General features: G+C 43.0%; 1 protein-coding gene across 4 annotated transcripts in view; it reads right to left on the bottom strand.

Annotated features, from left to right (window-relative positions):
- usp28 (ubiquitin specific peptidase 28) overlaps window positions 1-22,590 on the bottom strand; it is a 90,452-nt gene that overhangs the window by 23,153 nt on the left and 44,709 nt on the right. For 3 of the 4 annotated variants that reach the window (XM_043676543.1, XM_043676542.1, XM_043676545.1), the window contains 12 exons: window positions 21,525-21,595; window positions 20,684-20,760; window positions 19,663-19,811; window positions 18,512-18,639; window positions 16,198-16,293; window positions 14,060-14,233; window positions 11,629-11,846; window positions 11,139-11,209; window positions 9,340-9,568; window positions 7,368-7,568; window positions 4,751-4,890; window positions 221-481 (listed from right to left, as the gene is read on the bottom strand). In XM_043676543.1, coding sequence (XP_043532478.1) covers window positions 221-481; window positions 4,751-4,890; window positions 7,368-7,568; window positions 9,340-9,568; window positions 11,139-11,209; window positions 11,629-11,846; window positions 14,060-14,233; window positions 16,198-16,293; window positions 18,512-18,639; window positions 19,663-19,811; window positions 20,684-20,760; window positions 21,525-21,595 — 1,815 coding nt within the window. The remainder of the gene's footprint in view (window positions 1-220; window positions 482-4,750; window positions 4,891-7,367; window positions 7,569-9,339; window positions 9,569-11,138; window positions 11,210-11,628; window positions 11,847-14,059; window positions 14,234-16,197; window positions 16,294-18,511; window positions 18,640-19,662; window positions 19,812-20,683; window positions 20,761-21,524; window positions 21,596-22,590) is intronic. The other variant, XM_043676544.1, reaches the window with a different exon arrangement.

Raw genomic sequence — 22,590 nt, 5'->3', positions numbered from 1 at the left:
GAACCTTACTCTGGTTTCAGTCAGAGCTGATTGACACAGCACAGGGTGAGCACAGGGGCAAAAACACATCATGTTCAAACTGGTGTAACATTATGCGGACATTTTCTTTTCCAGATTTTAATCTACACCCCTTCAGAAAGGGACCATAGATATGCTACACTGAGTGCCTTGTGCAGAGAATGGTTAATGCTGCTTATAAGGTCTCCTATGGAGTTGGTACCTCTTCATTGTAGCCATCGGCATCATGTCGAACCATAACCTTTCCAACATTAGGGATCTCCACCTCGGAGATCTGGGTACCAGTGCTTTCAGGCTGTTCTTGTTCTCTGGTTGGCTCTTGTTTTGGTTCGGGCTCAAGTTCAGGTTCAGCCTCAGCCTCGGTCTCCACCTCAGCCTCAGCCTTGGGCTCGGGGTCAGGCTTGGACTCAGGCTCCAGTTCTGTCTTCTCTCCTGTTTCTTTGGTTTCCTGCTCTGTACTTGGCTGGCTTGGACAGAATTGGAAGAGCAGAAAGGAAAGCATACAGGGAGGGAAATGGGGAAAAAAGCAAGGAAAAAGAAAAGGTGATAGAAGCAGGTAGTCATTTGATTGACAGGTAAGGCAAGATAGAATGCACTTGTTAATATTTCTGCTCACATCCAAGCAAACCACCTTGAGCAGCAGAAAGGGCATCGTGTTTCTGTATATTACTGCAGTAGTCATGTTTCTGTACAATAGCGCAGTGGTCACATTACAGGACAGAGTGATCGACAGGTTTGGACCAGTGTATCCAAAGAATCCTACCCATTTGTACTAATTGAAATGAAGCTCACAATGAAATAATGGTGGCCAGAAAGTTTGTAAGAATCAACAAAGTTAACAAACATTTAGAAGAGGAAATCTGCCGTCCTCAAGGAAGGTAACTCATGTAACTTGCACATGTCACTCCTGACCCACAATGTGGCTGACTCTTAACCCCTGCCCTTGGAAATGGCTGAGCAGACCACGCAAATAAACTAAAAACTATAACACACTCAAACTTCACATGGTTAAAAGGTAGTGGAACTCTGAAGAAGGGCTTATGCCCGAAACGTCGACTCTCCTGTTCCTTTGATGTTGCCTGACCGGCTGCGCTTTTCCAGCAACACATTTTTAAGCTCTGATCTCCAGCATCTGCAGTCCCCATTTCTCCTCCTTAAAGGTAGTGGAACACCAACATTTCTCCAAGGAAATTAAGAGTGGGCAGTAAATGGTGGATTTAACCAAATAAACAAAACAAAAATGAACAATGTTTGTGGTTGTCAGATAGGGTCAAGGTTAGACCTGAATATAAAAACAAAGTGCTGCTGAAACTCAGCACGTCCGACAGTATCTGTGGAGAGAAAAAGGGAGTTAATATTTTGAGTCCAGTATCACTCTTCTTCCAGACACTACTTCTGTTCTGAAGAAGGGGAATTGGATTTGCAACATTAACTCTGTCTCATTCTCTATCGTTACTGCCAGACTTGCTGAGTTTTTCCTGCACTGGTTTCATTATATAACATATGAAGAATATTTGAGGACTCTGTTTATCCTCGATTGAGTTTAGAAGGATGTGAAGAGATCCAATTGAAACAAACAATACTGAATGGCCTGGACAGTGTAAATGTCAGGATGATGTTTCTATTGGTAGGAGAGACTAGGACATGAGGGCACAGCCTTAGGAGTAAAGGGAAGACCTTTTAGAATGGAGATAAGGAGAAACTTCTTCAGCCAGAGAGTGGGGAATCTGTGGAATTCATTGTCACAGAAGGTTGGGGAGGCCAGGTCATTGAGTATATTTAAGACTGAGAGATAGGTTCTTGAGTATCTTGAGGATCAAGGGTTACAGGGAGAAAGCGGGAGAATAAGGTTGAGAAACTGATCAGCCATGATTGAACGGCTTGATGGGCTGAATGGCCTAATTTCTGCTCTTATGACTTATGGTCTTGTAATTATATACAAGTATTTTGAAATCCAAACACAATGCAACTGCTTAAAGAATACAAGTTAATCAAACAATATTAGGTCCACAGGAACTGCAGTATTTTGCTTTCATTAGAGACAAATATGTTAGTTCCACTGTGTCATTCACTCAGGAATAGTACATGCAAAGACAGGGTAGCGATGGCTTATGGGACTCTTGTTCATGGTAACAATTCTGAAAGGATGAATGTTGAAGATGACTTTAAATTCCACCCAATCTGGTGGTGTCAAAGGACTTTTGTGGGGGGAGGAAATGGCAGAACATCTCCGGGACACCCGCACCAATCAACCACACCGCCCCGTGGCCCAACATTTCAACTCCCCCTCCCACTCTGCCGAGGACGTGGAGGTCCTGGGCCTCCTTCACCGCCGCTCCCTCACCACCAGACGCCTGGAGGAAGAATGCCTCATCTTCCGCCTCGGAACACTTCAACCCCAGGGCATCAATGTGGACTTCAACAGTTTCCTCATTTCCCCTTCCCCCACCTCACCCTAGTCCCAAACTTCCAGCTCATGCTCTTCCAGCACCACTGATCCAGAATCTGGTTTCCAGCATCTGCAGTCATTGTTTTTATCTAAAGATTGTGTAGACTATCCACAGGTCTCCCAATGGCCTGGGAACAATGTCTACCAATAAATGTAACTTGTATATCATTGCTATCATTACAATAAACAGCATCTTCACCATGTACACTCAGTACTTCGCTATCTATGTCTGTCAACATAATGTGCTAGGACTTGATTGGCACCTGTATAATCCCTGGTCCGCATCACTCAATCTCCATCGGGGTACAAGGACAGGCTTCTGCTCCATTGCAATTAGTGTTGTGTGAACTTCAAAGTCTGCCTCAACTACCAGACCCTCTTATCTGAAGGGCAGCATCTCTGACCAGGCAGACCTTTTGTTTTGTCGTACTGCAGCTGATGAAATTACTTCAAAACACAGTCACATTCCTTCATGGGGCGGTGATGGTCAAGTGACATCAATCCAGAGACCCAGGTTTATGTTCTGGGGACCCAGGTTTGAATCCCACCATGACAAGTGGTGGACATTGAATTTAATAAAAATCGGGAATTAAAAATCTAATGATGACCACGAAACCATTGTCAATTGTCAGGAAACACCCATCTGGCTCACTAATCCCCTGTAGGGAAGGAAACTGCCTTCCATATCTGGTCCATGTGACAACAACATGGCTGACTCTTAACTGTCCTCTGGAGAATGAGAGGTGGCCATTAAGTGCTGGCCCTGCCAACTATTCCCACATCCCATGAATGAATATTAAAGAGAAGGTTACAGCAGAGACTGTTGTACAACTGTATCACAGCCATTTTGCACAAAGCAAGATCCCACAAACAGCTATGAGATAAATGGGAAGTTAATCTATTTCTAGTTTTGGGAAGAATGTCAGTGAGGAGACTGGGACAAATTGTCCAACAGAATGTTTGCTGCCCACCTCTACCAAATCTTCAACATAAAGTCTTCGCCAAAAGGAATGAGGGATCAGATCATTACGACACACCATGATCATTCCCTTCATGAAGTCATTTTTTTAAAAGATAAAATCACCATATTATCAAAATGAGAATGAAAGGTGGGTGCTGAGACGTACACTAAAATTTCCACACATGATCTGCATGACAAATGAAGAGATGGTTGATACTGCAAGAGCATAAAGAATTCTACAACAACGTGTCATCCAAAAATAAAATGCTAAAATGTCAGTATTTCAACTTTTTGATCAGAGTTGGAAAGATACAGAAATCTCTTCCAGGGGAAAGAGGGGCCAACTGAGGAGTGACTGGACTATTGACTGGGGGTTAGTTAGGTCAGTTGGCTGGATAGTTGGTTTGTGGCGCAGTGTGACACCAACAGCATGGCTTCAATTCCCACACGGTGGCAGAGATTACCATGAAGGTCCTACTTCCTCAGTCTCGCCTGCGATCGCCTACTGCATTAAACTCACCACCAGTTTACACCAGACATCGAGATTAGGGTGCCCATGAACACGGGTCAATGAAAGTCAGTACAATTTGTACAAAAAGCAATCAGAAAGGTCAAAAACGTACTTTATCTTATTCAAAGAGGACTGGAAATAATAAAGGGAACCTGATCTGATTGAAGGGACTACCATAAGGAATAGGAACAATTAGCCATTTGGCCCCTTGAGCCGGCTCCACCTTTTAATAGGATCATGGTTGATCCAGCATTCCTAATGTCCCCTTTCCTGCTCTTTCCCCATTCCCATACAGTTAGATTTAGGAAAATCTTAACGGGACTCCAAGACTTAAATTAAACAGAGGGATTACACAAAATAGGGACATGTCCCCTGAAATTTAAAAGCTTAAAGGAGGATTTGATCAAATGTTTCATGATGTTGTAGGGTACAGATGGGTTGACAAAGAGAAGCTCCTGACTGGGGGCAGAGGAAGTACCAAATAACAGCCAATCACTTCATGAGTTGTATTAGAACAATATTCTATTCAAGAAAGGTGGTAGCGATTTGGAACTCAACTGGCAATTCATGCGGTCTCAAACATTCATTTTAAATCTGAGTTTGACACATTTTTTGCTAACTAACAGTAAAATATAGAGCTTGTCAATACAACCACAACTTCAGTTCATGGGGAGACAGGCTCATGGGGATAACGGCACTGATCTGTCACGATGCTCATGTTAAACCCGTTTAAACTAGACTTTTTTCTTTCCCTTTGAAACCTTTAAGGCAGGCCAGATGGCAAAGAAAACAGCAGCTCAGTCTCTCTCACCTCCTTCAAAGCAGCTTCTGCTCCGGCATTCTCATAGGAGGTAGCAGCTTTCTCAATTGCCTGGGCAGTCTGCTCCTTCACCAAAATGGCATGCTTGGCTGAAGCAGAGCATGTATTCTGTTGACATGCCACAGTCTGTTCTATGGGGCACAGAACAAAATCAAAATTGACAGAATTACCATTTTTTATATCAAGGAAGGCTGCAATTTCGGATTCTTCATAGTCCCCAGATTACAGATATACAAAACAAAACATCAAGTGTTGGATTGTAGAATATAATAAACAACAAGTGCAAAAGCAATTTAATTTGCATGTAAACAAAACATTAACACACCCTTCCTTTCCAGAAGGCTTAACATCCTTTACAAAGCTGACCTTATTGGAAAGTTGTAAGATGCACAAAACCTCAGCATCTTACATTCTAACGGCAATTAGTTTTGATCTGTGCTCTTCGTCAGTAATCTCCCCAGCCCTATAACCTTCCAAGATCTCTGCATATAGTCAGTTCTGGCCACTTTCACATCACTGATTTTCCTGAGGTAGAGGCGAAGAGGTCAAGGAAAGGAATACCAGGAGGATGGCCCTACATAACCATCAGTGGTGGATGAAAACAGGTAGTGCTGAAGAGGCCAGAGCACGGAGCATAGATATCTCAGAGGGGTGTTAGACTGGAAGGGAATATAGCAATGCAGGCAAGGAAATGGAGAGATTTGAAAACAAGGGTGATATTTTTACAATCAAGACAAAACTCAACTGCGAACCGATGTCGGTCAGGAAATATGAGGCAATGAGTTGTCATAGTGGAGTCCAGAGACAACAAAAGCAGGAACAAAAGTTGCAGATGAGCTGAAGCAGTAGCACATGGTCTGAGCAATGCCACAGCTATGTGGTCAGAAGCTCATCTTCCAGTCAAATATGACACCAAAGAGTCTGATGGGGAAATTACCCAATTACCTTGATTCTGGCAGGTAATAATGGCAACATATGTAGGGGAGTGTTAACATCTGTTGAAAGTTTATATTTTTATAAATTATCTCTCAGTTTCCAAGTGCTCTCACTTAAATCTATTTGTTCTTTAGTGATTCCCCTGACAGTGGAAACACTTTCTCATTATGTACAGATTGTTCAGCTATAACTCCCATTTCACTAATGTGAACTCATTACAACATGATTGACAAATTGGTGACATTGTTTCTATAGCACGAATTTTTAAAGCGTGTATTAGTTATAATGCGATTCTGGCCCCATTAATTTAGATGGTGCTGCTATTACCTGATTTCCTTACCTGATATGGGGTTGCACGAGAATGGAACTACCACGTTAGAGCAGAACTGATCGTATCCCTTCAATACACCATCTAATTTGAATCAACTCTATTAAGCCTGAAGAGAACAAACCAAGCTGTACAGAAATGCATCTATTTATGGCTGGTACCTTTCTCGTAGTTTAAGATGGCGGTGGCGGAAGGGCGGGTGGTGTTTGGGATCTGTGCTCACATGCTCCCGCACACCTGGTCAGCCACATTCTTCCTCATTCTTTTTTGTTTTGTTTCTCCATTTCTCTTTTGCACTAACATTAACCTTTTCTTCTTTTCTGCGGATGTGATGGAGGGAGGACCTGCAATGTGATGTTTCTGAGTGTCCAATCCTTGTGACGATAGTGGCCACAGCTTTACTGAAGGTTTTACCGTCGGTGGGTGTGGTCCGTTCCTCCTGCCAATGATTTAGCGGTGGCTATAGCAGTGGTGGCATGGTGGTTCCAGTTCACTCTGTGGCGATGGCAGCAATATGGCAGCTTCGGGCAGTGACTGAAGTGGTAATGGCTTCAGCATCGGTGACTTGGCGGGTCTGGTCTATCTCTCCTGGCTATGGCAGTGAAGCAGTGGCTTCGGTGTTAGTTTCAGCGGTAACAACATGATGGGTCAGGTCTGGAAATCCTAGCATTGGCGGCGTCAGAGCCAGTTTCAGCAGAACCATCTCGTAGACACTCCATAAACCCCAGTGCCATGGAGGGAACAAAACATGAACTTCATCCGAACTTTATCTCAATTTTAAAAAATAATTTCTATAATTAAAATGGTGCTGATTTTTTATTTTATTTATTCATAAGATGAGGGAATTGCAGGCCAGGCAACATTTACTGCCCCATCCTTAATTGCCCAGAGGGCATTGCTGTGGGTCTGGAGTCACGTCTCGCTGAAACCAGGTATAGATAGCAGTTTCCTTTTCTAAAGGGCATTAGTATACCAGATGGGCTTTTTTACAACAATTGACAATGGATTCATGGTCATCGTTAGATTCTTAATTCCAGATTATTATTGAATTCACATTCCACCATCTGCCATGGCCAGATTCAAACCTGTGTCCCCAGAACAGTACCTGGGTCGCTGGTTTAACAATCTAGCCAACCCCTCCCCTAAACTGCGGTGACTTACAAACATCACACTGTATTTTCATAAATGCAAGTGACAAAAAAAAATGCTATTCCATTCTATTCTAAATCCCACATAAATTCTCCCAAGCCTTGACATCCATCCTAAAGGGTGGTGCCCAGAACTGAACTCTGTTCATGTCCTGTGAGACTGTTTGCCTTGACTTCCCAATAAAAAGACAATCACCTTTTGTAAGTGTGACCGCAGGCTCCTGTACTTCTGCTGTGGGAACAAGCTCCTTTTGTGGAATCTTTCGGACCTGCTCCTCATTCCACTCCTCAAGTTCCTGCATAAAGTGCTGATTGTCTTCACAAACGTACTGCCTGAGTTCAGGGGGAAGGGTGTGGATGGCTTCCAAAATCTGTCCAGTTTCAGCATCAGTCCCTTCTGTGATTTGGATAAAACAAATTATTAGGACAAGTTTTAAAAGTAAAAGGAAACAACCGCATTTGGCCAACCCAGGCATCAGCCATTGAGCACTCAGATGTGGAGAAACTTCTTCACACTGATCTCTTACTTCCCAGAAACCTGGCAAGGCTCAGTGTCGATATAAGGCTGAGATTGAAAGATTTTTCAAATTTAGGGGAATCATTCCATATGGGAAATAAAGAAGTGAAAGTGATGTATAAGGTCAGCCATGATTTTATTGAATGATGCAGCAGGCCTGAGGGGCTGAATGGCCTATTCCTGCTCTCTGTTCTGATGTTCTTACAAACAGGAAATCCTTTTGAATGCAATCCCTGGAAAATACGCTTCACAGGGACGTCCTTTCAAAGGATAGTGGTTTGCGTCAACATTTTGCACGGTGGCTCAGCGGTTAGCACTGCCACCTCATAGTGGCAGGGACCTGGGTTCAATTCACCCTCAGGCCACTGTCTGTGTGGAGTTTGCACATTCTCCTCCAGTGTCTGTGTGGGTTTCCTCCGGGTGCTCCGACTTCCTCCCACAGTCTGAAGATGTGCAGGTTAGGTGGTTTGGCCATGCTAAATTGCCCAAAGTCTATGGGGATGTGTAGGTTAGATGCATTATTCAGCAGTAAATGTAAAGTAATAGGGTAGGGGAATGGGTCTGGGTGGGCTACTCTTCGGAGAGTTGGTGTGGACTTGTTGGGTTGAAGAGCCTGTTTCCACACTGTGGGGATTCGATGATTCTATGATTAAAGTCAACTGTAAAGTCACTGAGAATAGGAAGTGGCACCTCAAAACAATCATGCCAAAATGTTGAAGCCCAATGACTGCGTTTTGATGATTTTGATAGAGGGAGGAATGCTGGCCGGGGTCGAGAAAACCACTCTGCTCTTCATCAAAGTGTGTAATCAATCATTTAATGACCCCCACATACAGGTGTATAGTCTACACAACCTTAATTTCTCAGACAGTAGAGCACAGTACCCAGAGTATCCAAGATATCCAGTGGAAGTCGATTCAAAGAGTTTATCGACTGACAATCATCTGTCACCAGAATTTACATTTATTTAGTGCCTTTAATGTTGGAAACATCCCAAGATGCTTTTTGCAACATTATTCATTGAAATTTGGCATTGAGCCTCAAAGAGATATTAGGACAGGTATTTAAAACTTTATAGGGAAGATGTGGAGAAATTGTTTCCCCTTCTGGTAGAGTTTAAAACAATAGGGCATAATCTCAGCATAAGAATTATCTATTTAAGACAGGAGAAAAAAAATCCTCTTCATTTGTATCACATAGTAAACATGTGGAATTATTTACAGCACAGGGCTTTCAAGGTGGGTCATTAAGTATGTTCAAGGCTGAGATAGACAGATTTTTAATTGGAAAGGCAATCAGGGTTATGTGGAAAAGGGAGGGAATGCAGTGGAGGATTATCAGATCAGTCACAAATGCATTGAATAGTGGAACAGACTCAGAGTCATAGAGCTGTACAGCATGGAGACAGACCCTTCGGTCCAACTTGTCCATGTTGACCAGATTTCCTAAGTTGATCTCGAGTCAAGATAAGAGTCTGGACAGCTGAATGAATGGAAGATTTCGAAAACAATTTTGTGAATTTTAAAACTGAGGTGCTACATGGCTGGACAATAAATTACTACTCTAGATCAGCAACTTCCAACAGTGGCAATGACCTATTACCTGCATAAGCCAGATTAGCAAACAGATAGGGGAAAGGCTCATCTTTTACCTGCAATGAGCTGTGGTATGTTATCATTGATGTACATTAGACAGTACGCGCTGGCATTGCGTGACCCTCCATATGAATCGCGCTGCAGTTCCTCCCATGATGATTCTGCGACAGAGACATCATTGTACTTGAGCCACATGTTCTGGCTGTGGTCAAAGGTGTAGGCCCAATAATGGCCAGCTGAAGCCTGACCTTCATGTACAAGCACTGCATGAAGCCGATAAGGAACCTGGTGGGCGAACAAGGGAATGTCACATCACTCTAAAAGGTAAAGGGCCCAAAAACCTAACTGCAGAGAAAAATAGAAATCAGACACCCCAGCGTAAAATGCTTGCTCGACCATTTTGCTGATTAGTACCATAGCTTAAAACTGACCCCAAAATCTTTTCTCAAACTAGCACTTATGGAGTACAGGTCACCAATGTTACTGTTAGGATGTTACAATGGACTGCAACTTTTAGGCTGTCTGGTGCACTCAGACATGCCTGACTATCATTCAATTGAATGCATTGATGTGAAGACTGACATCATTCATGTTGGTACCATCAGAAGGAAGCCAAAAAGCATCACAGTCATTGGCATGTCTAGCTAATGAGGGCTGGACAAATGCTTCAAACCTTATTCTTGCCATTCATGTTAGGTTCTCCCATCATCCAGGATTGGAATCCACATGGAACCTCCTCCTTCTATTAGTTCCTTAACTCTTCATTTGTGGGAGACAATAGAATGAAGGCAAGGGCACTGGATTGGTAACCCAGAGGTTCAGACTAATGAGTTGGGGTCACGGGTTCAAAACCCACCACATCAGATGGTTGAATTTAAACTCAATTAATACTCTGGAATATGAAATCTAGTCTCAGTAAGCAGGACCATTAAACTATCACTGATGTCCTTTAGAGAGAGAAACTTGCTGTCCTGACCCAGTCTGGCCTTTATGTGACTCCAAAATGTGATCAATGCTTGACTGCCCCTGAATTGTCCTGTCATGCCACTCAGTTTAAGGACAATTAGGGATGGGAAACAATTGCTTGTCACTGATACACTCATCACATAAAAGAATAAATTAGAAAAATCTACACCGCAGTGCTTCCAAGGCCAATATTTCTTTCCCAAGTTGTGGCACCTAGAACTGTTCACAGTATTGTACCACTTGTATTTTCGTTCTCCAAGCATAAAGGCCAGCCAGGGTTTTGCTGACTGGCATTAGCTCCTGCCCTCTGCATTGTCTACAGCTGTTTGCAAGTGAACCTGACAGCAATGGTAGCTAACATTTCTCCAGCAGAGGTTAGATGACTTCAGGACAAGATTTTTTTTTCAGATTACTTACAGTGTGGAAACAGGCCCTTCAGCCCAACAAGTCCACACCGACCCGCGAAGCGCAACTCACCCAGACCCATTCCCCTACATTTACCTCTTCACCTAACACTATGGGCAATTTACCATGGCCAATTTTCCTAACCTGCACATTTTTGGATTGTGGGAGGAAACCGGAGCACCCGGAGGAAACCCACGCAGACACGGGGAGAATGTGCAAACTCCACAGAGAGTCGCCAGAGGCAGGAATTGAACCCGGGTCTCTGGCGCTGTGAGGCAGCAGTGCTAACTGTTGTGCCACCGTGCCGCCCAATGAAGGGATTTGAACCAATGAAGTGTCAAGCTAGGGTGGGACATTTTAACATCACACTATTGTTGTACACACCAGATCAAAAAGAGGAGTTCTATCCATGTTTTGGTCAGCAACTAATATTTTCACCTGAGACTCAGCTACCTGAGCAGCAAGTTGCAAATTTGGTCATTACCTGACACATTGAGCTGTCCATGTACATCTGATCAATCGACTGCGTGATCTGCGTGATGCTGTCCTTTAGATCTTCAATTTTTTGTTTTTAAAAAGAACAAACAAATCAGAAGGGTAGTTAGGTGGAGTTTAATTACAACTTTAAAAGCACAGATACCTGGTTTGGATGAAATATTAACTCTGGTTAGCATCTTTGGGGAGAAACAGTCAATTCAGTATTTCTATCATGTTCTGTTTCAATTTCAGATTTCCAGTATTCCCCTTTTTTTATTAAATATATTCCACTATGCCAATTCATTATTCCCTGCAGGTGCAGTCACAAAGAAATTACTGCAACAAAATAAACAAGTAGTGCTGGAGAAACTCAGCAGCATCTGTAGAGAGAGAAACAGAGTTAACATTTTGAGTTAAATATGATGTTTCTCCCCACCAAATAAAACTTTCAAGATTTCTACCCGACAAGTTGACCTCTCGGCGCTAGCTTTGTTTACCTGCAATGTCCTGTTCAACCTCTGCCCTCCAGCGCTGAAGGCAGCTCTCAAAAAACATGAGCTCCTCAGCTGTGATGTGTCGAGGTGCTGGATGAGCTGGCATTTCCATGGGGGGCCTGCTTTGGGTGAAGGGCTTGTGCACAGCCGCATGCTGTGCTTGGGGGGTGTTCAGCGGACTTGGAGTCTCAGGTATCTTGGCAATTGGCAATTCTGAGGAGCTGGAGAGACAACAAACCGCAGTCAGAAGCAGGTACGTGGAATCAGCTCAACATTACAGAATTCAATTGCTGATGGGCACAGGAAAAAGAAGGTAAAGTCACCATATTCTCACAAACCGTAAGGCTGCTCCCTCCTCAGAGAGGGATGACTGGTGGCATTTAACCGGAGGGTCGATATGCCTCAGGTGAGGAGAGAGGCTGAGGACAGTCCTTCATGGTGACCTCAGGTGTGGGAATTGAACCCATGCTGTTGGCATCACTCTGCATTGCAAACCAGCCATCTACCAACTGGGTTTACAGCTACAAAACTTAAGAACACAGAACATAGAACAATACAGTGCAGGACAGGCCCTTCAGCCCTCAGTGTTGCACTGACCTGTCAACTATTCTCAGCTCGTTCCCCTACACTATCCCATCATCATCCATGTGCTTATCCAAGGATTGTTTAAATCTCCTAATGTGGCTGAGTTAACTACATTGGCAGGCAGGGCATTCCACACTCTTACCACTCTCTTGAACAAAGACACCATTCAGGAGAAAGTCAATAGCCACTTCTACCACCACCAGCGCATTGTTTCTGCAATGGGTACTATCTACTGGAAGCAGTGCAGCAACCCAGCCAGATTACTTTGACGTTCCAAACTCATGACCTCCACCACCCAGAAGAATAAAAGCAAAAGGGCTTGGAAATTAATATCAAATGACCAGTTCGCCATCTGATCATCCTGACTTGGACAAATTTCAGCTATTTATTTATCATCATTGGATCCAAACCTAACAGCGCTGGTCCTTTACTATGTGGAGTGCATTGGTTTAAGAAAGTAGCTCCCCTTCACTATCTCAGTGGTAACTTCTCATTGAGTCATACAACATGGATGCAAGCCCTTCAGTCCATCCAGTCCATGCCAACCATGTTCACAAACTAAACTAGTCCCACCTGCCTGCACTTGGTCCATATCCCTCCAAACTTATCATATTCATGTACTTATCCAAATGTCTTTTAAACATTGTAAGTGTACCCACGACCACTAGTCCCTCAGGAAGTTCATTTCACAAACATTAACCCTATCTATACCCCTCATGATTTTGTAAACCTCTATAAGGTCACCACTCAACCTCCAACACTCCAGCAAAAGACGTGCAAGCCAATCCAGCATCTCTTTATAACTCAAACCCTCCATTTTCAATGCCTGAAGCCTGAGAATGAGGTTTACAAAGTCAGTCTTCAGCTTCTTTCCAAATGTGTTTCCCTCCCTCTCTGTGTCCCATATAATCATGTCATACAGTCATAGGGTCGTAGGGTCGTAGAGATGTACAGCATGGAAACAGACCCTTCGGTCCAATCCATACATGCCGACCAGATATCCCAACCCAATCTAGTCCCGCCTGCCAGCACCTGGCCCATATCCTTCCAAACCCTTCCTATTCATTTACCCACCCAGATGTCTTTTAAATGTTGCAACCATACTAGCCACCACCACTTCCTCTGGCAGCTCATTCCATACATGTACCACCCTGTGTGAAAAAGTTGCCCCGTAGGTCTCTTTTATATCTTTCCCCTCTCACCCTAAACCTATGCCCTCTAGTTCTGGGCTCCCCCACCCCAGGGAAAAGACTTTGCCAATTTACCCTATCCATGCCCCTCATGATTTTATAAACCACTATAAAGGTCACCCCTCAGCCTCCGACTCTCCATGGAAAACAGCCCCAGCCTGTTCAGCCTCTCCCTATAGCTCAAATCCTCCAACCCTGGCAACATTCTTGTAAATCTTTTCTGAACCCTTTCAAGTTTCACAACATCTTTCCAATAGGAAGGAAACCAGAATTGCACACAATATTCCAACAGTGGCCTAACCAATGTGACCTCCCAACTCCTGTACTCAATACTCTGACCAATAAAAGAAAGCATACGAAACGCCTTCTTCACTATCCTATCTACCTGCGACTCCACTTTCCAGGAGCTATGAATGTGCACTCCAAGGTCTCTTTGTTCAGCAACACTCCCCAGGACCTTACCATTAAATGTATAAGTCCTGCTAAAATTTGCTTTCCCAAAGTTAAAATTGCACAGTGAACTTAGATTTGAAGATTGCAGACTGGGTACACCAAATAGAACTCTCAACATTTGGTTTTCTTTACACACTTTGTGCAGCATGACCGAAGGTTGCTTGATGCTAAACCCTCTGTATGTATTCTTGTTGGGACCAGATTACCTGATTTGCATTGCCGATGCTGAATTAGTATTAGGCTGAGACCTTGGTGGTGGTGTGCCTACAACATCCTGTGTGGGGGACACAGATGATGGTTTGGTCTTGGTAAACTCCCAGACATATTGTAACATATCAGTTAAAGGGTAACGTTCAGGACCAGATCCATAATGCATATACCTAAAAATAAAAGGAGAAAAGCAAGAAAAACATCAATTCCTTATCACAATTCCTATATACTCCAAATGAAGTACATCCCACGATGCCTATATTCATTTAACAAGGATACTGCCATAACTAGAGGGTCTGAGTTATAAAGAAAGGTTGGGACTTCTCTCACTGGAGTGTAGAAGATTGAAAAGTGAGCCTATAGATGTTTAGAAAATCTTGAGGGATATAGATAAGGTTAATGACAAGTGTCTCTTCCCTAGATGGGAGATTTCAGACTAGGGGGCATATTCTTAAAGTGAGAGGAGAGAGTTTTAAAAAAGACATTTTTTACACACAAATTGGTTCAGGTGGTGGAATGAACTTTGAGGATGTGGTGGATGTGACCACAGTTAACTCTTGGATAAGGACATGAATAAGATCCTTGGTAAATGTCTACAACAGTTATTATCTGACCATGTGTGCTTTTTTTTCCCCAAGATCTGGGAATAAAATTTGAAACTTAATGTGAGGGCTGAGGGAAGGGAGTTAACACCCTGGCAGAAGAGTCGTTAGAGAGAATGGTAAATTATTGATTGTCAAGACTATTGAGCGACGTGGAACAAAAACAGGAAAATAGCAGGAGGACAACAGAAGAATGGAGCATACGCGAGGTGCTGAATGGTTTACTCATGTTCTTGCGTATCCTCTGCCATGCTAATGTTAGCATCCTGGACAAGACATGCTGTTGTAACACAGTGGTCTCACAGAGAACCAAGTGAAAGGAACAACGGATTAGAACTTAATGCAAGTTAAGTAACCAGTCAACCAGAACAGGGATAGGCATGGCTTTTTAGAGACGATGAAGGAAATTGATTAAAATGGAACTGGGGACAATGGGCTTCAGTAATGTGGGCACACTGGAAAAACCAGGGCTGGTCTCCTTGTAGAAAAGTAAGAGGAGGTTTGATAATGGTACTCAAAATTGTGAAGGACCTTGTAAAAATAAATAAGGTGATGTTTTCGCAAGGAAATGCAACCAGAGAAAATATATTCGAACTGAATTGAAAGAATCGGAAGTGAAATGAGGAAACAAGCTTTTTAAAGACACAGCTCATTATGAAACAGAATGCACAGCTCTAAAGGTCAATTGAAACAGATTCAACAGCAACATTCAAAACATAGAACTAGGCAAATACTTGAAGGGAAATGAAATGATAAAGAGCAAAGAACAGAATTATTTTGATAGCTCAACCAAAGTATCAGAAGAAGCACAATGGGCTAACTGGCCTTCTTCTGGTGTTATTGCTCTTTGACCCCGCATCGCCCGTTTATACCCTCATAGTTCCACAACCCCACACCACCCGTTTCTACCTCCTGCCTCCAACCTCATAGTCCCACAACCCCACACCGCCTGTTTCTACCACCTGCCCAAAATCCACAAACCTGACTGCCCCGGCCGACCCATTGTCTCAGCCTGCTCCTACCCCATCGAACTCATCTCTGCATACCTCGGCATGGTCCTGTCCCCCTTAGTCCAAGAACTCCCCATCTACATTCGGGACACCACCCACGCCCTCCACCTCCTCCATGATTTTCGCTTCCCTGGCCCCCAACGCCTTATCTTCACCATGGACATCCAGTCCCTATACACCTCCATCCCCCATCACGAAGGTCTCAAAGCTCTCCGCTTCTTCCTTTCCCACCGACCCAACCAGTACCCTTCCACTGACACCCTCCATTCCTGAAAAAGGGCTTACGCTCGAAACATTGATTCTCCTGCTCCTTGGATGCTGCCTGACCTGCTGCGCTTTTCCAGCAACACATTTTCAGCTTTATGTATCATTCTCTGACGATACTAAATCATTTCACTTCAAACCATTACTACTCTCAGTCTGAAGGTTCTCTCAACCCCTTCTTGAAAATGATGGGATGTTGATATCAAGTGGCGAACACAATTGCGTGACTCTGAGTGAATAGCAGACAGAAGTCAGTACCTCTCCAATCGCTGCTGTAGGACAGTTGACTGTTCCTTCAGCCTCTTCACTTCCTCCCTTCTACTGCGTGTGAGTTCCTTGTTCTTGTGTAGATACCTGTGCACACATAACACAAAGGTCTCAGTACACAACTAACCCCAGATTTTCAAAGTCAAAAAGCTTACTCTTCACAAAACACAGAGCAGCCATCATCGGTATAGAGTTGTACAGCATGGAAACGGACCCTTTGGTCCAACCCATCCATGCCGACCAGATATCCTAACCTACTCTAGTCTCTTTTGCCAGCACTTGGCACATATCCCTCCAAACCTTCCCATTCATGTACCCAGGTATGTAATATTTTTCTGTAGCATGCATGCAATGTTGGCTTTTCACAATTTAAGGATGCCCCAAAATTAATTATTAATTAAGGCCACTTTTGTGATGTAGTGAAACATAGTAGCCAATTCACACAGCAAGATCCCATTATTCAAGAAGGCAATTGTCATAATATAATTTTAAGAGGGAACAAGCTAACAGGCAAGTAACCAGGATATAAAATGATAGTGGAGATGATGACCTAGCAGAATTATCACTAAACTATTAATCCAGAGATCCAGATAATGTTCTGGGGACCTGGGTTTAAATCCCGTTATTGCAGATGATGGACACAGAATTCAACAGAAATCAAGAGTCTAATGAAGACCATGAAATCATTGTCAATAGTCAGAAACAAATCCATCTGGTTCACTAATGTCCTGCAGGAGAAAAAACTGTTATCTTTACCTGGTCTGGCTGATATGCAACTCCAGACCCACAGCAATGTGGTTGATTCTTAACTGCCCTCTGGGCAATTAAGGGTAGGTGATAAATGCTCAAATAAATGGCCAGACCCAATGAATGAGTAAAGTAACATGCGACTAATAACTATTGTTGATCTCACTTGAGGTATGCAATGTGAACGAATGTAGCTGTACTTTCCTGTAACAGTTGTTGGATGAGTTCCTCTAACAAGTCAGCCAGCTGAGCAATCCTCTACCAAATAAACAGAGCCTTTACCTATTTACCAGTGTTGCTGTGAGATGGGTTACATTTATGAGAGGAAACACAAAACCACAACAGTAATGACCAAATAATCCTTTTTAACTGATGCTGTTTGAGGGATAAAAATTAACCAGATAATTGGGAGAATGTCCCTGTTCTGATGTAAACAATCCCGCAATATTGTTTATGTCTACCAGCGTGTGCAGATAGGACCTCAACGTAATGCATCAAAAGAACTACAGTATGGATCTGGAGCATCAGCCTGGATTACATGCTCTAATCTCCGATATGGGACTGCAACTCAGGACCTTCTGGCTCAGATCTCATATGAGAAAAGTCAAAATCATTTAAAATCTTTTTGTTGGATTCAGAGTCCCATCCCCACTTTGAAGTGACACCCACCTTCAGTGTTATCAATAGCTCACCTGTGTCTCCTATAGTACAAGCAATAGCAACAAGGGACAGAATTCAGTCTTGCATCTGCACATTTTTGAGCAGATATGGAAGTTGAGTTTAAAGTTAAAGCCCAAGAACAAATGCAAAATTGAAGAGCAAATTTGGATATTCCACTTTCTTTTCCTTCCTGCGCCTAGTGACACACAGGACAGTCAAAAAATGTGCTGATGGTGATTTCCAGAGCTAGATTTTCCGAGAATAGGTCACTGGCCTGATGTCAGAGGCTGTACCTTGAGGGCCATGACTGTACATGTTTGATCTCTCCCACTTTCACAGCCTTCCACAGACTTCATCCGCAGGGCAGAAGTTGAACATCAATCAGTTTTGCCACTTTGTGAATGCACTTCCTATGACTATCTAACCCCGAACTGGGACTTTAATGCTATTAATACAATTAATGCACTGTTCAAACAAACTGAACTGCAGGAGGAGAGGATCACAGCAGTGAACCAGTCCATGGTTAGGCTTTACAAGTCTCCAGCTTATTCCCAATCATCTGTACTAGCCAACCCTAAAGATTGCAATTAAATCTCCAAATGGATCTAAATGACCATCCTATCTTTTGCAAAGTTCCGTACATTCGAAACGTGACCACACTTCTGAAAGAAATTATTTCAGTGACCATTCATTTAGTTTTAGCATATCCTGAAGTTGTGAATGGTGCTACATCAATTCAAATCCTTGTTTCTTTATATTTATAAATCTGTAAATCTACCAATATCATCAGGCAATTGACCCTACACAACGTCCTCTCAATAAATTTGCAAATTATCAAAAATGTGTTTAAAATTTCACCAATTCTCTACAACAACAACAGCTTACCAGACCACCTCACCTGTCCAGGTAAATGATGTGAGGAAATTCCAGTCTCTTGTGAATTTTTTCAGGTCTACCCAAAGACTGATTAAACTCAAATCTGGACAGTTCAAAAGTTAATACAGGAGGTAGTTTTGTAAACCAGTTCTGGAAAAGAAATGGGTAGAAGAAACTTAATGCTAACTGAGACAGAAAGTACGTAAAGCAATACACAGATTAATCCAGAAGTAAAAACAAAAGCTTATAATTAATAGGATATTTCATCGCATCTCATAGAACCACAGAATCCCTACTGTGGAGAAGCAGACCATTTGGCCCATCAAATCCACACCGAGCCTCTGAAGAGCATTCCACACCCCCCCCAACTATCCCTGTAACCCTGCATTTCCCATGGCTAACCCACTTAGCCTGCACAACACTGGACACTACAAATATGCAATGGCCAATTCACCTAACCTGCACATCTTTAGACTGTGGGAGGAAACAGGAGTACCCAGAGGAAACCCACACGACACTGGGAGAGTGTACAAACTCCACACAGTCACCCAAGGGTGAAATGGAACCCGGGTCCCTGGCTCCACTGTTGCTGCTAAGCAAGCAATTCTGCAAACACAAACAGCAGTGCAATACCAACCAATTATTGGCCTAGAAATTCAGACTTTTATCCCTGGAAGTGGGTTGTAGTGGTGTGGGTGCATAGGAGCTGTAAAGGCATGTTACAATTAATCCCTGCTCATGCATGTTTCTTCAATGCACTGGAGTCAAAATGCTACCTCACAGCACTGTGGGTTACAGGCGCTTAAAAGACTGCTGATGTACAGTCATCACAACCTTCTCATGGTCAATTAATAATGGAGCTACACTCAAAAGGACAAATATTAGGCCCCATGGCTCAATTCCAAGATGACATGATTTCAGCATGATGACTGACTGACGTGATGCCATGTTCTGGGTTATGCCTTTGAGGAACCAGAGAATAAATCTTTGATAGGAGTTTGCGAAGCTGATTAGCACATTTCTCTCTTTCTTTCAGTGAAATCAAAGTGGAGTTACAGAGATTAGTCCAGTACAAATTTAGATAAATATGCATGAGAGGTTCTGGCCTTGTCTCCACCACACCACTGCCCTGCTCCCCCTACACCCCACCCCATGGGACAAAAGACAACTCACCTCTTGACCAGATGTGACTGACTGATCCGACTGCAGTGTCTCTATCTCCCCAACCACCATGGCCCCCTCCAGACACTGGTGGAGGTCGTCAAAACCATTAACCTGCAGAGGATACTGTCCGAATGTTTCAATGTTAGAGAACATTTTGCCTGTAAAAGTGACAGGAAATACAAAACTCTCAGCTTGCTTTATGTAATGCATTGTTTTACAACAGCATGACTCAACACAACATCAAGAAGAAATCAATTCACATTTCATCAGGACCACAGAGGGATGCAAAACAAAAGACCAAAGGGCTGTGGATGCTGAAAATCAGAAACAAAAACAGAAATTGCAGCAAAACTCAGCACGTTTCACAGCATCTGTAGCGAGAAAACAGAATTAACATTTTGGATCCCTTTTGTTCACATGAAACTAGTGCGAAGAATAAAGTTTTTAAAAAAAGAATAAATAAAGGAGTACTTGTTGGAAACATAATCAGTCAACTTTGTTATATCTGATTGATATGAATTTTGTGGGTTGGAAGCATGATAGCAAAGTGGGTATGTTACCAGACGAATGATTCAGAGATTCAAGTTCAAATTCCATTGAAATTGGGGAATTTAACCTGATAACGTTAACATAATAATTGAATAAAAAACTCCTATGAATAATTATTACATAATAAAACTACTCAATTGTCACAAAAAAAACAGGTTCACTAATGTCCTTCAGAGAAGGAAATGCATCATCCTGATTCAGTCTGGCTTACAGGTGACCTGTAATGCGGTAGCTCCTAATTACCATCTGATAGGATCCAGAAAGCCACTCAGTTGAATTCAAGGTGGCGATCTGGGCAGTTAGGAACAGGAATCAACACAGAGCTGATTAAAGTTTCATCAGCCCATTATGTTCGTTATCAGTCTTTCAGCAGTCACAGATCAAGTTGACAATCCAGCCTCCTAAATCTATGCAACTTATAAATACATGACGGAAACAATAATCACAAAGCTGTGTTGACAAATCACAGTGAATTTCATACCGTCATGAATGCCTTCTGCCAAGAACGTTCCATAGAAGAGTTCCACCATTGGGTTTTGTGACTTTTTACTCGAATTTCTACAGGAGAACAATGGCAATGGACATTTTAAATTCCAGCTCTCAGCCTTCTTTAATAGTTAATAGAGATAAAAGACAGAACAAACAACTCAAGTGCCATGTTAAAAAAATCACACAACACCAGGTTATAGTCCTACAGTTTTATTTGGAAGCACTAGCTTTCGGAGCACCGCTCCTTCATCAGGTGGTGGTTCAGGCATTGTGGTTGTGCAACCACAACCACCTGATGAAGAAGCGACACTCCGAAAGTTAGTGCTTCCAATTAAACCTGTTGGACTATAACCTGGTGTTGTGTGATTTTTAACTTTGTACACCCCAGTCCAACACTGGCATCTCCAACACAAGTGCCATGTAGTTGACTTGTTAGAAAAATTGCAGCTGGTGGAATGAAAGAAACTGCATGGCTACAAAACTGACCAAGAGACAAACAGTGGCGAGTTGGGTTAAATAGCTGTTTGTCAGAGTGAGCTAAGTTTACATTCGTGTTCCCTAGGACAGTGGAGACTGGATTTTGGAACCTGACTTAAAAGGAGTTAGCACCCTGGAGTAGCTAACAGAAATACAAATCATCGACCCAGTGGAAATTTGCACCAACTTTTTCCAATACTTTGAGGAAATTACAAGTGGGAGCATGAAAATTATAATTCACATTGTTGTATATTAGTTGTTAACTGATGCACAACCTGACATCTACTCCAGGAAATCATACTCCTATGAAGTCCCTTCATATGGAATTGCCTTTTGAGTACAGGTGATGAACTTACTTTGTATTTGCTGCCATTTGGAATGCATCCTCCAACCAGTCCAGGAGTTTGTGGGTAAATTCACTTACATCCTGGTTAACAAGACAAAGAGAATAACACAAACTGCAACACAAGATTTGTTCAGATAAAAACAGTTCAGAATCTTGTCTCATTGCTGTGGGCGGCACGGTGGCACAGTGGTTAGCACTGCTGCCTCATAGCGCCAGAGACCCGGGTTCAATTCCGCCCCAGGCGACTGACTGTGTGGAGTTTGCACGTTCTCCCAGTGTCTGTGTGGGTTTCCTCCGGGTGCTCCGGTTTCCTCCCACAGTCCAAAGATGTGCAGGTCATGTTAATTGGCCAGGCTAAATTGCCCGTAGTGTTAGGTAAGTTGGGTATTGGTGAGTTGCGCTTCGGCGGGGCGGTGTGGACTTGTTGGGCCGAAGGGCCTGTTTCCACTCTGTAATTAATCTAATCTGCTCCCCATTCTAAATACACTAATTTTGAATCTAAATTAGAACTGAAGGTTAATGACTCATCTAAAGGATGGTATCCTTGACAATGTAGCATTTGCTGAGTACTATGCAGAAGTGCTAGCTTAGGTGATGTGCTTTCAAACACTCCAACCCAATTTTTAAGGACATAGAAGAAAGTAACACCAATCAACTTGAGCTAACAAGGGTCTAGGAGATAACAGAGTCTTCGTACTAACATCCCAATATTCAGTATTAGTATCCTGGCAAGAAGGTAACTCAGCTGAAAATGTGTTGCTGGAAAAGCGCAGCAGGTCAGGCAGCATCCAAGGAGCAGGAGAATCGACGTTTCGGGCATGAGGCCTTCTTCAGGAATGAGAAAAGTGTGCCAAGCAGGCTAAGATAAAAGGTATGGAGGAAGGACTTGGGGGAGGGGTGTTGGAAATGCGATAGGTTGAAGGAGGTTAAGGTGAGGGTGATAAGGTGAGGGTAATAGGCCGGAGTGGGGGTGGGGGCGGAGAGGTCATGAAGATGATTGCAGGTTAGGACGGCGGTGCTGAGTTCGAGGGATTTGACTGAGACAAGGTGGGGGGAGGGGAAATGAGGAAACTGGA

The sequence above is a fragment of the Chiloscyllium plagiosum genome, chromosome 35 (assembly GCF_004010195.1).
Source record: "Chiloscyllium plagiosum isolate BGI_BamShark_2017 chromosome 35, ASM401019v2, whole genome shotgun sequence".
NCBI classification, from domain to species: Eukaryota; Metazoa; Chordata; class Chondrichthyes; order Orectolobiformes; family Hemiscylliidae; genus Chiloscyllium; species Chiloscyllium plagiosum.
The sequence above is the reverse complement of the archived record's forward strand: the minus strand, read 5'-3'. Positions and strand labels throughout refer to the sequence as shown.